General features: G+C 47.2%; 4 protein-coding genes across 4 annotated transcripts; 1 reads left to right on the forward strand and 3 right to left on the reverse strand.

Moving 5' to 3' along the window:
- Window positions 1–182: 182 nt before the first annotated feature.
- BGW36DRAFT_426505 (putative lipin Smp2) lies at window positions 183–2,569 on the reverse strand (the record flags this gene model as incomplete). Its single annotated transcript, XM_046220280.1, has 4 exons — window positions 183–1,056; window positions 1,104–1,995; window positions 2,048–2,407; window positions 2,461–2,569. 4 exons carry the CDS (start codon window positions 2,567–2,569, stop codon window positions 183–185), a joined length of 2,235 nt encoding a protein of 744 aa, XP_046073280.1.
- Window positions 2,570–7,065: 4,496 nt separating this feature from the next.
- On the forward strand, window positions 7,066–8,559 carry BGW36DRAFT_376788 (putative tRNAHis guanylyltransferase). Its single transcript, XM_046215931.1, has 7 exons — window positions 7,066–7,252; window positions 7,345–7,434; window positions 7,499–7,630; window positions 7,685–7,729; window positions 7,794–7,969; window positions 8,024–8,112; window positions 8,187–8,559. Exons 1-7 carry the CDS (start codon window positions 7,239–7,241, stop codon window positions 8,514–8,516), a joined length of 876 nt encoding a protein of 291 aa, XP_046073281.1. The 5' UTR covers window positions 7,066–7,238; the 3' UTR covers window positions 8,517–8,559.
- On the reverse strand, window positions 8,560–9,737 carry BGW36DRAFT_376790 (uncharacterized protein). Its single transcript, XM_046215932.1, has one exon. It carries the CDS (start codon window positions 9,522–9,524, stop codon window positions 8,622–8,624), a length of 903 nt encoding a protein of 300 aa, XP_046073282.1. The 5' UTR covers window positions 9,525–9,737; the 3' UTR covers window positions 8,560–8,621.
- Window positions 9,738–9,838: 101 nt separating this feature from the next.
- Window positions 9,839–11,906, reverse strand: BGW36DRAFT_376791 (WD repeat protein). Its single transcript, XM_046215933.1, has 6 exons — window positions 11,185–11,906; window positions 11,019–11,118; window positions 10,900–10,966; window positions 10,497–10,840; window positions 10,298–10,424; window positions 9,839–10,218 (listed from the first exon to the last, which is right to left on the reverse strand). The coding sequence occupies exons 1-6, from the start codon at window positions 11,513–11,515 to the stop codon at window positions 10,054–10,056; spliced, it is 1,134 nt and encodes a 377-aa protein (XP_046073283.1). The 5' UTR covers window positions 11,516–11,906; the 3' UTR covers window positions 9,839–10,053.
- Window positions 11,907–13,323: the final 1,417 nt, after the last annotated feature.

Genomic DNA, 13,323 nt, shown 5'->3' on the forward strand with positions numbered 1-13,323 from the left:
GATCGGAACACAACGATATCTTCAGCGTAGACGCAGAGAAACCAATGGCGCTTCATAGTGAGCTAAAGGTATATGCAGTAACCAATATTATCAAGTCCCTCAAAGTACTGATCACAGTGTACTGATCAGTCAACAAACTTTTGTCTTCTGGCAATAATCATATAATCAAGCTATGGACAAGGTCAAAGTGTGGCTTTCTCCTCGCGCAACGAGACTCCACCAATGTCAGGTAGGTCCTCGTCCTCATCCTCGGACAGCTCCTCGTCGGAAAAAGGCCTTTCGGCAACCGATTCAACCGAGTCGGCCAGGTCAGGGTTTTCAAAGGAGTCGCGCGAGATATAACTGTCGGCCATTTCCTCGGCTTGTTCATCATCGTCAACATCGCTACCTTCGTCGCTATAAACCTGCTCGCTTTCCAGGTCTTCCACGATTTCGTCTTCGTTTTCTACTTCGCTGTCGGTGACTGAAAAGTCTTCTAGGTTGGCTTGGTCGCGCCAGTATGTGAAGTCAGTGAATTCCTCGCCTCCGCCCTGGACCAGAAGACTGATAGGAGGGAAGAAGTGATCAACCAATTCTCTCATAGTGACATAACTGCTTTTGTACTTGTTCAGGCTCAGCAAGTCCAAAGATACTTCGGCATTGGAGTTGATGGTGAATATACGTGATGATGGAATGTTGACAGAGCGATAGCTAAGCGCATCCGTCAATCGATTGCCGAATCCAGCATAGAATGGATTATCTTGGGGAGGGAAAAGGTTTAGGATATCCCGCAAGCAAGCCATTTTGAATACTTCCGGCTTTCGTAAATAAATCTCCCGCCGCAACGCAGCTATAGTGCGGTCTGGACTCATAATAACTGGGCCTTTGGGCAATCTATACCCATCTTGCAAGACCCCATTTAAATAGGTTCGGGTGAGGTCAGCTTGGCCGGTTGAGCGACTAGTGAGATACATGATATTGTATCCATTGCTGACAATATCCGTAAACAATTTGGCGACGCCTTGATGGGTCCAGTCGCGCCCAATCATATTCAAGACATGACCCAAAACATCAGATCTGCCGCTTGATTAGTTTTGTTTGACACAATAGCCTGAGTGACTTACTTTGTGATGGTTCCATCGATATCCGAAATGACAATAGGTGTCTTGTAGCTCCAAAGATACATGGTAGCAGGGCATGTTGCCTTATTCACTGTGAATGACACATTGTTAGCTCCAGACTTGAGGTCGAGTGTCTTGAGCTGATCACTGGTCAATCGCAAGGTTTTGGCAAAGTTGCGGTTGGAGTCGCTGACAGCTGCATCCTGTGGTGGCGTTTGAGGAGGAGTAGGAAATCCGGGTTGTACATCGGATTGGGCACGATGATGGCGGGTTTGAATTGGGGATCCTAGGGTCGCTTGATCGCCATCACTATGATAACCGGGATCTGAGACTGCATCCTCGCTGAAGGAGGGCCGATGAGGCTTCATTGTATTCAAAGTTGCCTGACGGTTGGCGGACAGCTTGGCCTCTTCGCTGCTATATATCCACAAATTGCCATGGTCGTCAGCACCGATCAATGCCCCAATATCGTAGTTTCCTTCGAGTTCCTCGGAAAGAATCTTGCGTGCAACAACTTCTGCCCGGAGAGCGTCTTCCTCGCTACTTTTATATCCAGTCATGTCAAGCATGAGATCCCCGGTGTCGGTAACCTGGGAAGGAATGTTTGACCCGGAAAGTTTCTTCGATAGTGCGATCGCACGTGAAATCGCCTCGCTTGGGGATATGGGAGGAGGGCTGATCGATCGTCGGTCCCGGCGAGCATGGAGCAGGTCGGCACCTCGAGGGGAGTTTTCGAGGCTGGAGGGCTCGCTGCCCAATGTTGAGCCGGCTTGAAGAATGCCATCTGAAATTGAACGGTCTAATTTCACGGGTGAATTGTTCTCATCATATACATCCAGGCCCATCCGGTGTATGGAAGAATCATTTGGTGACTGCGATAGTGGTGTTATTGTGCCTGTCATCGGTTAGAACATGAACCCTAGCCCAACAATATCGAACTTCCATACCAAGGTCTTGAGACAGGGAACGATTTTCACGGGATATCGAAACCCCTTCCAGATCTTTTGTGTCACCCTTTAAGCTACCGATGTTGTCCAGATCCAAATCAGGCGGCTCCTGTAGCGAGGGCAGTTCGGCGACCGAAGTCGACGCTGGGCTGCTTGCCGGGGAGACCAAAGGCGACGTTTGGAGAGCAGCAGGCACATCCTCTGTTGTTTCGAAGACAAAAAATGCCTCTCCCCCGTCGCCTAGCTTCATAGAAAAATCCTGTTTGATCCCATTGACGCGAAACTCGACCTTCTTTTCTGAAGGGCGCAGCAGGGAAAATTTCCCGAAGCGAACGTGGAACGGCGAGCAAGCCAGGCTGCCTATAAGCAAGTTAGATATAGACAGCTTCTTAGCAGATCAGCCATAGACCAACCGTCTTCGTGTTCAATGACAATCACATCAATGGCACCACTGAGTGTTGCAGGATTGATCGAGTTCCATGTCTTGGAGACGGGGCCGCTCAGGCTGCGGACGTACTGCATCCCGACGGCAGTGGTTCTTCAGCCGATTCTAATCGCAATTGGCCGGGCGCAACGATACCGTATGTAGAGCGTAGATGGAGTTCTGACGAGGGTGTGAAGGTGCGATAACTCGGGCGAAAAACGAGAGGAGCCGGTTACCATGTGAAAGTCCCCGCAGCCATAGATAGACGGCTAGCGGACTGGCATGGTCTACAGTCTACAGTCTGCAGTCTGGCAGGGTAGAGCGAGCAGAAATCAAGGGGAAGAAGAGTAACGAACGAACCTGTCAGCGAGTGCAGGGCATAGTTAGCAATTAGAGAGTAGAGAAGACGGATAGATGCTGGTCGCTGGGGAAAGCAGAGAGTTGTTGGATTCTCAACGCTTCCCGGGGCTGCTTGGCGGCGTCATCGGCCCGCCTCGGACCACCCTAATACATAGTACGAAGTAGCATTACCTAGGCTAGACTGGCTAGTACATACCAATAATTACCTTGGCCAGAGAGGCTCCGTTTTCTAGCGTCCCCATGGAAAGGCCAGGTGACTGGGGGATTACTTGCTGAACTGCCTAGTTGGCTCATAGAAGCAAGGCAGGTGATACTATTAGCATTACTTGTACATAATAGTTGGGATCAGGGTCATCTGATCAGGCGCCAGCCAATGCAAGTACTACTGCATACAGGGTGAATGCAGAGCAAACGAGTACATATAGTATTTAATTTTACTGCGAGTAATTAATTTTATAAATTAGTATTGTAGGGCTGTAGAGACTAAAATAGTAAGGGTAAGAGCATCCTAGTGTGTTGCACGTGACTGCCGATTCTGGCTAGCGCTGCCTGCTTTGGGCATGCTTTATTTCTGTGCTTCAGTGTTTCCTTTCGTCCTTACTTATGTTCAATCGCTCTCGCTGACGGCCCTGCATCCGGCTGCCGTCCGTATATAAATGGATGGAGTTCAACGCGGGCATGTATGAGCCGCTGTACTGGTCTTTTGATGCCTACCCCAACGTGGTCCCCCGAGTGAGGGTGAGAGGCGTCATGACGCTCTTCCTTGCCGGCTCCATCCTGTGGGCGCTGGTCTGGTGAGTCCCAATCCAACCACTAATGCTACGTTTCGTCCGATGCTGATCGCATCACTGCAGGCTTCTCTACCGCGCCTGGCAGGTGTGTCAAACTCCAAATGACGTTCTAGTCGACAAACTCGGTCTGGACATTCCGCCCTCGCCCGAGGTCACTCTCGAGGAAATCTCACCACGAGAAATCCGCATCGCATGGAAACTGGCCGAATTCCACAATTCCATACAAAAACATATCATCCAGGTCAACAGCGCAAAAGGTGAGAAAAACCCTCGCACATTTTATCCAGCGCGGCCCATATTAATAGCGTCTAGTGGGGGAGACCAAACGGGCAGAGACTGCTGTCACTATTGGGAATCTAATTCCAGGACATATCTATCACATATGTGTTTTTGCTGTCAGCGCTGCGAATTTCCAAACCGCAAGCGCCGTTCTTCACATCCGTACAAAACCCCTTCCGTTATCGCAAACTCAACAAGATGGCACTGTCGAGGGCCCCACTATTCAGGCATCAGTCCCTAGGTCGACTGTTGTGCTCGCTGCTCCGTCTGCTCCAGTGATGGCAAGAGAACATAGTGGCGGTCATCCACAAAGCAAGCGCACTGGTGCGGGACGAAAACTGTCGCCAGCCGCCACAGGATCCGACACCCAGCTAGATGATTCGCGCCGGGCCTCGGTGTCTGACGATCGCAATGGAACCTTGGAACAATTAGCAGAACGTCTCAAGAACCTTCAGCAGGAAAATGAGTCTATGGACAAACAGGTTGCCGAAGAGGACGAGGAACACAACGCAACTCTCAAAGAGCTAGCTAAACAGCGTGACGAACTTAAACAGCGCGTAAAGGAAAAGGACGAGGTTAGCGGTGATTTGAAGAAGCATGTGAATAAACTCGAAAGCGTCAATCGAACTGTACAAAGTGAGAAGACCAAGAGGGAAAGATTGCTCCAGCAAAAAGAGGCCGAGCGCAAGAAGCGAAAGGATGACATCGTTCGATGGCAGGATCAGATTACGCAGTTCAATAAAGAAGTTGCAAAGGCCAGTGAAGAAAAGACAAAAGTTGAGCAAGATACTGCGAACCAAGCCAACGAGATCCGCGAAAAGATTGCAGAAGAGCAGACCAAAATGAAGGACATCGACGACGAAATTCAAGAAAAGGGAGGCCGTATCAAGAAGCTCGAAGAGGAAAGGCAAAGGCTTGAAGGTGGTGATAATGAGGATGGTACAGAGCTCGATCGGATTGATATTGAAAAGGCACGCCAGTGGGAAACTCGCCTCAACAATCTCCATGCGAGATATGCCACCCTTGTCAATTTGCACAGTCAAGCTCAGCAACAGTATCAAGAAGCACAAGAACGCCTCAAGTGGTTGAACAATCAAAGGACCAATGGCACTGGCCCATTTGCCCCCCTGCAACCACTTGATCTAGACCTTGCCCAACCCCCGATACGTCGCCCTCGTCACCGAAGTTCATTGACAAGTAATCTTTCCTCGCCGGTTGCATTCCCGCACATGGATACTTCGTTTCCTCGCAATTTGAACTACAATCAGTCGAATAATTCGCCTACGTTTGCCCCCAGTACTACGGCTTTCTTTAACATCACCAACGGCATGACATTCCCAGGTCCTGTGGACAGATCAGACCCTGCTCCTACTGAATCTGATGCTTCATTGCCGCCGATGAGTCCTCGTGCAGATGCATTGCTACCATCGGATCTTCTTGGGGATGAGGAGTCCACCGATCTCCCGGGACCCATCACCGAACCTGATATTCCTGACACTATTACTGGCGATGATCCAAGATCCCCCTCTCCCGGTTCATCAGAGACTAAATCTACTCGGTTGTTTGCCAGTCCTCACGAGAGTCTACGAGATGTTGATCTTCCACTTCCGAATGAAGGAATATCGGAAAATGATACTGCTAATGTTCAAAGCGCGTCTCGCCGACTTTCAGGCCTCTTTAATTTTCACCGGCAGCGTGGAAAGACGATGGCTGATGTACCACCGATTCTTGGGTCTTTAAAACCGGGGCAGAGTCGTTCGTTTCCAAGGAATTACGATGATATTGATCCGATTGGAGCACGACGACGTCGTCTAAGCCACGCCGCCAACTGGGCGAATCCGATGTCTTTGTTTCCGCGCAATAACCCTACGAGTGCCACAGCTGACAGTTCATCCGACCATGCCCCTTCCAGAAAGAGCGCCTTCGCCAATATCTTCTCGTCTAACAAATTTGGCGCTGATGATATCATCAAAGCCGAACAAGGATATAATCAATTTAGCCCTAGGCACGATCCTCTCGATCCATCATCACTCCTCGGACCTATCCGCCGGAGCTCTCTATCCCCGCGGCCGTCGTCCACATTCTCATTCGACAAACATCTTCCTCATCCTTCTACTGAACCATTCGGTTGGCCATCCACCGACTTAGTAGGTCAAAGGAGTTCATTGGGCTTTGACTGGGCTTCGCCATCAACGTGGTCACGGGCTCCTTCTCGTCGACCCTCGACTCAGTATGGTTCATCGAGCCACCTACCTCTCGGAATGTCTGGGGAACCAGATTTCCTTCAAACACCTCATGAGAAGCATCGACCATTGCAGGCACCAATCGGGACTCGTCCTTCCTCTTCTCATCGACCTGTGACTCCGAAATTGAATCCAGCTGCACCTACTTTCAAGACTATATTCAAGAAATCCGAAAAGGACAAAGCGGCATCTAAGGATATTGCGTCGAAGTCTCAGGATTTCGAATTTTATACTGACGATATCTCCCCACCGGCGTCAAGGCGTTCGAAGGATTCTCGAGCTCTGTCTGGTGCTGCAGAATCCTTTGACTCTCTAGACCTCGTTCCATCGAGCAGTCCTTCTGACAACATCAGTACAAAGGAGTCTTTCATCCAGAAGATCACGCGCAAGAGCAGTTCAAGCAAGTTCAATCTTTCCTGGAAAGATCGCGCGGGCATATTCTCGAAAAAGAACGAGCCGTTTCAAGGAGACATAGATGCAGAAGGTGCCCATGACGAAGCTCAGCTTGGAAAAAGCGTCGATAGCACCCTTTCAAGCACCCCATCCGCAGAAAAGTCGGCTCGCAGCAGCCGGAACTTTTTCAGCAGGAAGTCGAAGAAGGATAAAGCGCCCAGTGAGGCGAGTGAAAAGGCTAGTGAGACTGGGGACGAGGAACTCGTCGAAGAAGAGTAAATCTTGTATGCAAAAGCATAGATTACATATTACGAACGAATGCATAGTGGATACCATAACAATTAGTCTAGTTAATTCATATTCATATAAACAAATGGTTAAATTACAAGTAGTACACAAAATTTGGACAATGCATAAATTATATTACATAGACCGGCTATAATATCTGCGGTTTTTGGGTGACTCAATCTTCCTACCGTATACTGGCAGTGCTGGCCGCAAATTTGTTCCCGCATTCCAAATATTCAAGATCGGTGACGCAGAACACTTTTTGCTCTAACATTTCCACCGATCCACTAATTCATGAACACGCAATACCGCTTGAGTTAAATTTTCTTTGTGTTTTTTCTACAGACAACACAGCGCATATTCCGCATTAAAAACCAAGAGCTATTTTTCAGCGCGAATTGTGGTGCGGGGATATGGCTAATTCAAAGTAAGTAGAGAAAAGTTATATACATCCGATAACTCACCAGACATCAACCAAGACACTCTGTTGAGAATATTTAAATGGCTAATATGGTATAGATATGAATACGTTCGGTCTTTCGAACAATCAGACAGTCTCCTTCCCGAGACTTGGATTGTTGTCCGAATCGATGGTCGCGGATTCCACAAGTATATACATCTTTGCTTCTACCCATCGAAAAACGTGGGTGGAGAAAGGCTGACAGCAGACCAGGCTTTCAGACCAATATGAATTCGAAAAACCCAATGATCGACGAGCTCTAGACCTCATGAATGCCGCGGCAGTGGCGGTAATGAAGGATCTTCCTGATCTGAGTATTGCGTACGGCGTCAGCGACGAATATAGGTGCGTACTCAGCAACATATCCGAATTTCAGGCATTTCGCTGATAGTTCCATAGCTTTGTATTTCATCCTAGTTGTCAGTTATTCGAAAGAAGGAGCGCGTAAGTAGTAGTAGCTTGCTTGCTTGTTTGTTTCAGGGTATACAAGTTGATGATATTGCGGTAGGAAACTTGTGACTACGGTTGTGTCCAGCTTTACAGCAGCTTATATTATGCAATGGTCATCTTTCTTCCCGGGTAAGGCACTGGATCTAGCGCATTTACCGACTTTCGATGGACGCGCCGTTGTATATCCTAGTGCGAGGATATTGCGTGATTATATGAGTTGGAGACAGGTGGATTGTAAGTTTTGAGCTTGTTCTTTAATTAAATTGTCGCTTATGTCTTTGTATGTAGGTCATATCAACAATTTATTCAACACGACCTTCTGGGCTCTGGTTTTGAAAGGAGGATTGACCAATATCGAGGCTGAAAAAGAGTTAAGCGTATGTCAACGTGCCTATCTAAATCTACAATATACCAGAAATAAGAGAAAGGAAAGAAGCTCACATTCCTATAGGGTACCGTATCATCCGACAAAAATGAAATCCTCTTTCGTCGCTTTGGCATAAACTACAACAACGAAGCGGAGATCTTCAAAAAGGGCAGCGTGGCATACCGACAATATCAACTTGAGGATCCGTCTTCAACAGCAGAGAAGGAACTCGAAATTCAGACGAATGTAAAAGAGCTCTCGCGAACGCAGCAGGAAAAACTGCGCAAACTACGTCGCAAGGCGGCGGTTGTTGTCGAGCATGTGGATATTATCAAAGATGAGTTCTGGCAGAGGAGGCCGTGGATATTGTCTGGGAAGCCAGGGAAGCTTGTAACTGAAGAGGAGAATAATTAAATACATATATCGCTAAAAACGCAATAAAAGTATATGGCATCAATTGATTATATACACGTTGTATCCAGTATTCTATATGGGTATCATATGCTTGCACTAAATTCTTCACTTTGTTGATTCCTTCGTCTTCTTTTCATTATTCTTTCTTTTCTCTTTCTTCTCTTTTTTCGAATCGGGATTTTCAGTCTTTACTTTTTTTGACCTTTTCTCCTTGACAACTTTTGTCATTATGAGCCCATCCTGAACGGAGGAATCTGGAGTTGGATATTTTTCTTCTGATAGCAGGTCTTTGGTCTTTTTCGTTTTCTTCTTCTCCTTAGAACTCTTCTTCTCTTTCTTTTCCTTCTTGCTCTTCTTTACAGATAAACGCACATCTGCCCAATCGTTGTTGGAAACCTCAGCTGAAGGTAACGATGCGGAGTCGATATCGTTTGTTTCTCGCTCCTTCGATTTCTTGCTGTTCTTCAACTTTTTCTTGTCAACTTCCAGCCCCGCCTCTTCAAGATCCTTTAGCTTGCGCTTCTTCCTTTTCTCTTCCTTTCGTTTCCGATCGCCATCATCGTCATTATTATCCTCGCTTTGACCGTCGCCTCTCTTCCGCTTCTTCTCGCTCTTTGATTTCTTCTTCTTCTCCGGCTCCTCCGCAGCCACTTCCGTAGCTAGCCTCTCACCAACCCCTTCCAAAGTCCCCGGAATAACCTCCCCCCTTACAAAAAATTTATACAACTCGCTACCATTCCTCGTCAACGAATTGCCCTCACTCCCGGCCGATGTCGCAACCCCATCTTGCCCTACGCCTCTCAGTGCTTCCTCAAAACCCCGCAGCCACCATTGATTCGTCGGGTCCTTGTTGGATTTCTTCCCAATGCCGACCTTGTTTTCACGCCGCGATATCAGGAGCGGTCGCGTCAGACCGAGACCGCCGTGTGTGCCGGGTCGTCGGTTGGGGTTGAGCGGGTTGCCGGGGCCTGTCCATCCGTGACGGATGAGGTAGGCTTGGGCGTCCATGCGATGTGAGTGTGGGACGTTGAGAGATGCGGTTTAGGTTGTTTGGTGGTTGGGTATTGGTAGATATTTTACACTGGTTGATGGGTATATATATGAAGAGCTCAGAATTGTATACACGGGTGTATCATGACGATCTGTATATTTCGGATTAGGCAATTGCGAAATTGTATAAGATTCAATATTGGTATTGGCGTGTGGCATTTGTTGTTGCATACTATTGGGAAGAAATTATTTTTGCTGATATTGCTTGGCGGCGACCGATAAGATAGCGATTTATGGGGCTAGGCGGGCATTTCAAGGTCACGTGATTTATACTACAAAGTAACATTTGTATGTTTATGACAAGCTATATGGTGAGATAGAAAGATGAAAGAAGTCCTATTAATAGAGTGTGCTACTTTACCAACTGGAAAGTTATTCATAGAGTTGATTCCCCTGATTTTGTGGTTTAGTCAGCCTGTAATGATCTCATGAGTTTCGATGATTAGAAGATCTAAGAATAGTTTCAAAAAAGAGAATCCTTTTCAAGTCAATAAGGTTTAAATCTCTTCTCGTCCCTTTGTCTCCGTTTATCCTTAGATCGAGGCGTGTGATCATGCTCTTCCATGGAGACCTCATTTTCACCCCCGGCAGATGCATTCGGCCGCCAAGCTCGGATAAATCCATCCTCGCCGCCAGAAAACACTGTTTGAGACTGAAATAGTATTAATATAGGCGATATTGTGATAATAGTAGCAGGGGGAGGGGGGGGGGGGGGTGGTTATAGGTCATACCTGTTCGTCAAGATGTACAGCTCGCACAATTTCTTCCCCATGAGCACCTGGTAAGCGCCAAAAGTCGTTGTAATCAAAGTCCCATTTTGGGTTTGATACTATGGGGAGGATATCAAGACGTTGCTCGCTGTTTGATAATATCAGAGGAATGACTTAAAATCAAAATTTTAGTCACGGAAAAGTGGTAACGGGTACTTACGCTGTATTCCCAGCAGCCAGATACGTGCCGTTACTATTATTCAACGTCTGAACCACATACTCGCAACCAAGCGGGTTTCTTAAATCTCCGAATTGAATTGGAGTGGGATCATCATTGCTGCCCTCACCATCGGGATTAGTGACTGGGTGGATAGAAAACACTTCGTCGTGGCTCAGAGCGAAGATGACATCTTCGGATAGAAAGCCGGCGTGGTGGATTGAGCCATGATTGATTACTTGTAGAAGAGTGTCGTCTTCATCTGCTATGTTGATGTCGTACAGATTGACCAAGCCGTCTGTGCTGCCAGACAGCAGAACGTTGTGGCGTGTAGGATGGAATTGAAGCTATGTCTACAATGAGCAATGATTCAAATTTATCTTTCAGAAATGAAGAAAGATGATACCTCGGTCACATCATCGTTGTGGCTTTCGACGTATTGTTGTTTCTTTTCCCCAGGTGAGCGGATATCCCTGGCTACCGTCAGTCATGCAGGCTTCAACCAAGAACAAGTAAATCACCAACCATAAAGCAACTGTCGCCTGGGAAGATACAATCTCAGTTCCTGCAACAATCGTATGCGTCTCTGGATTGCACGCCAATGACAAAATAGGCACATCCCTTTCTAGTACCACGACCTAGTTAAACCCACGATCCAGATACGTCATGAAGGTTCAGTCCTAAGACATACCAACTCTCATCTCCACATCCGCTTTGCCAGACACATGACCAGATCGGATATCCCACAGTCTCACGGCCCCATCTCGGCCTGCGGTGGCCAGAAACGCAGGCGCATTTCCGACGCTCCGAACACTCTTTAGCGCCGTCACGCCTTCGTGCGCCTTTGCAGATGCAACCGTCAGCGGTTGCAGGGACTGGCCATCGAATAAACGCAGCGAGTCATCCGACGAGATGGCCCCAAACTGGCGGGCTGCAGATGTTGGTGCCTCAGCAATGGCATAGATGTACGTGCTCGAAGGAAGCGATAACGAGGAGGCCGCAGTAGCCTGGAGCGCATGCATGTATGTGTTTGATTCGAGTCGAGTCTTTCGCTTATTCTCGTGGGATAGAAACGAAATAGAACTAGTCCACGTCAACAATAGACGAAGTTGACGGGTTGGTTGAGACAATAGTTTCGGCTTCTATTGATGCATGCAAATGTTTTTTTTTGTTTAGGCGGTGTCAGCGCCGCAAAAAAATATAACGAAATAGGCCCAAGCCGTGAGCCGCGATTCCCGTCCTATGCAGCTAGTGAATCTTGCCCAAAAATGATTCTAGTCGTAGGATCCTTATTGTCTGTGCTTTGATGGCTCCAAAACACTGCTGTTCAATCAGATCGATGTGTTATTTTGGTTCGTGAAGCGCAACTCCAAGAAAGAGTGTGGACGCCCTCGTGTGGGGCTCGCGCCATCCAATTATTGCATGCTGCTTGCCTGACGTCGATGGTTGAATCCGTGTGGTCAGTGTATTCTACCGAAACTTAAATAAGGGCAGAAAATTATAATTGATTCCTTTTATGAAAACGGCGCTTAAATTCCCTATCTTATGCATCACAGCATGGCTAATCGGTTGCTTTTCGCAGGTTGCATCGACAGATCTATACGGATGATTCAATTGAGGGATTTGGCTGCCGCTTGAAACTGCATCCACTATTCCGCGGCATCAACCATTTACAGTATGGCTCTAAAGTCTAGTCTCTATATCGGATGCTGGATGTTCAGTGTTGCATGGTCTAAAAACCTTCTTTCCTTGGTGTGATACATCTTTATGGGCAGCAAGCTGGGCATCAAATTCGATTAATCCAGGAAGGTTTTATTTGTTGGGTAGCCCTGGATTATATTTCCTAAACCCTCAAGACTTAAAGCTCGCAAGTTAGTTCATTGGCGGGACCCTCAAGAATAATATTGTTGGAGACTCATAATCAATCGTTCTCCAATGCATCCTGCATGTGTCTGTGCGGATTTGCGGCGCAGACAGTGACAACGGATCCAAGCCCGACTGTCGTGTCCCACGTCAGACCTAGCTAATTACTACTATTTCGATGATAACTATTCAATGGACATGATGACTGCCTAAAGTACCATTTTCAGTCAGCCACTGTCACAACTTTTTCGAATCTAGAAAGCACGCGTGCCGGACCAAACCAGTCACTGTTAATGATATATTTAAGGCGTGGGATCTTTAGAACCTCTCCGGTTAACATTGTCGTGCGGAAGGTCCCTGCCGGTCCAACTTGAATATTGCCATTTAAATTCCAGAGGCTGAAATTGTGTAGCCTCGTTGTCAATGTTTCGGTTTAGCTTTTCTTCTCTCAGTCTGAGTAGGGTCGTTCAGTTGGCAAATGCAGCCATACCAGTGTCAAATTCGACCTAACTCAATTCAGCTAATCCCATGATAAGTATTCAAGTAGCTCGTCTGCGCCGCAAAATTATGGGTTTCATTTCGTAACAAGTTAGAACATCTTCCGCGTAATGTTTTTTGAAGGATCGGCATAATACTAGGGAAGGTCCAACTAGTGATCGTAGTATCATGAAGTGTAAAGCACACACGTTGCAGAGCCACATTTACAAGTGGCATTTCATCCTGGTCTTTGCAACTATGAAGATTCATCCCCTTTTCGATAATGGAATCCGGCCTAGTTCGTAAATTTCTGTTCGATGGAGCAAGGAAGTTCTTTGATTCCTTGATTTTACAAGCATCGCGCAAAAGGAAAAAAGTAGATACATTGTGAGTGGGGTCTTCGGATGCTGTGTATACTTTATTGTAGCGCCGGGATGGAGTCACCGATCGATAACTGATCAACCAAGGGAAGTTTTTGATTGAAGTGCCT

This window comes from Talaromyces proteolyticus, assembly GCF_021365285.1.
Source record: "Talaromyces proteolyticus strain PMI_201 chromosome Unknown BGW36scaffold_5, whole genome shotgun sequence".
Classification (NCBI taxonomy): Eukaryota; Fungi; Ascomycota; class Eurotiomycetes; order Eurotiales; family Trichocomaceae; genus Talaromyces; species Talaromyces proteolyticus.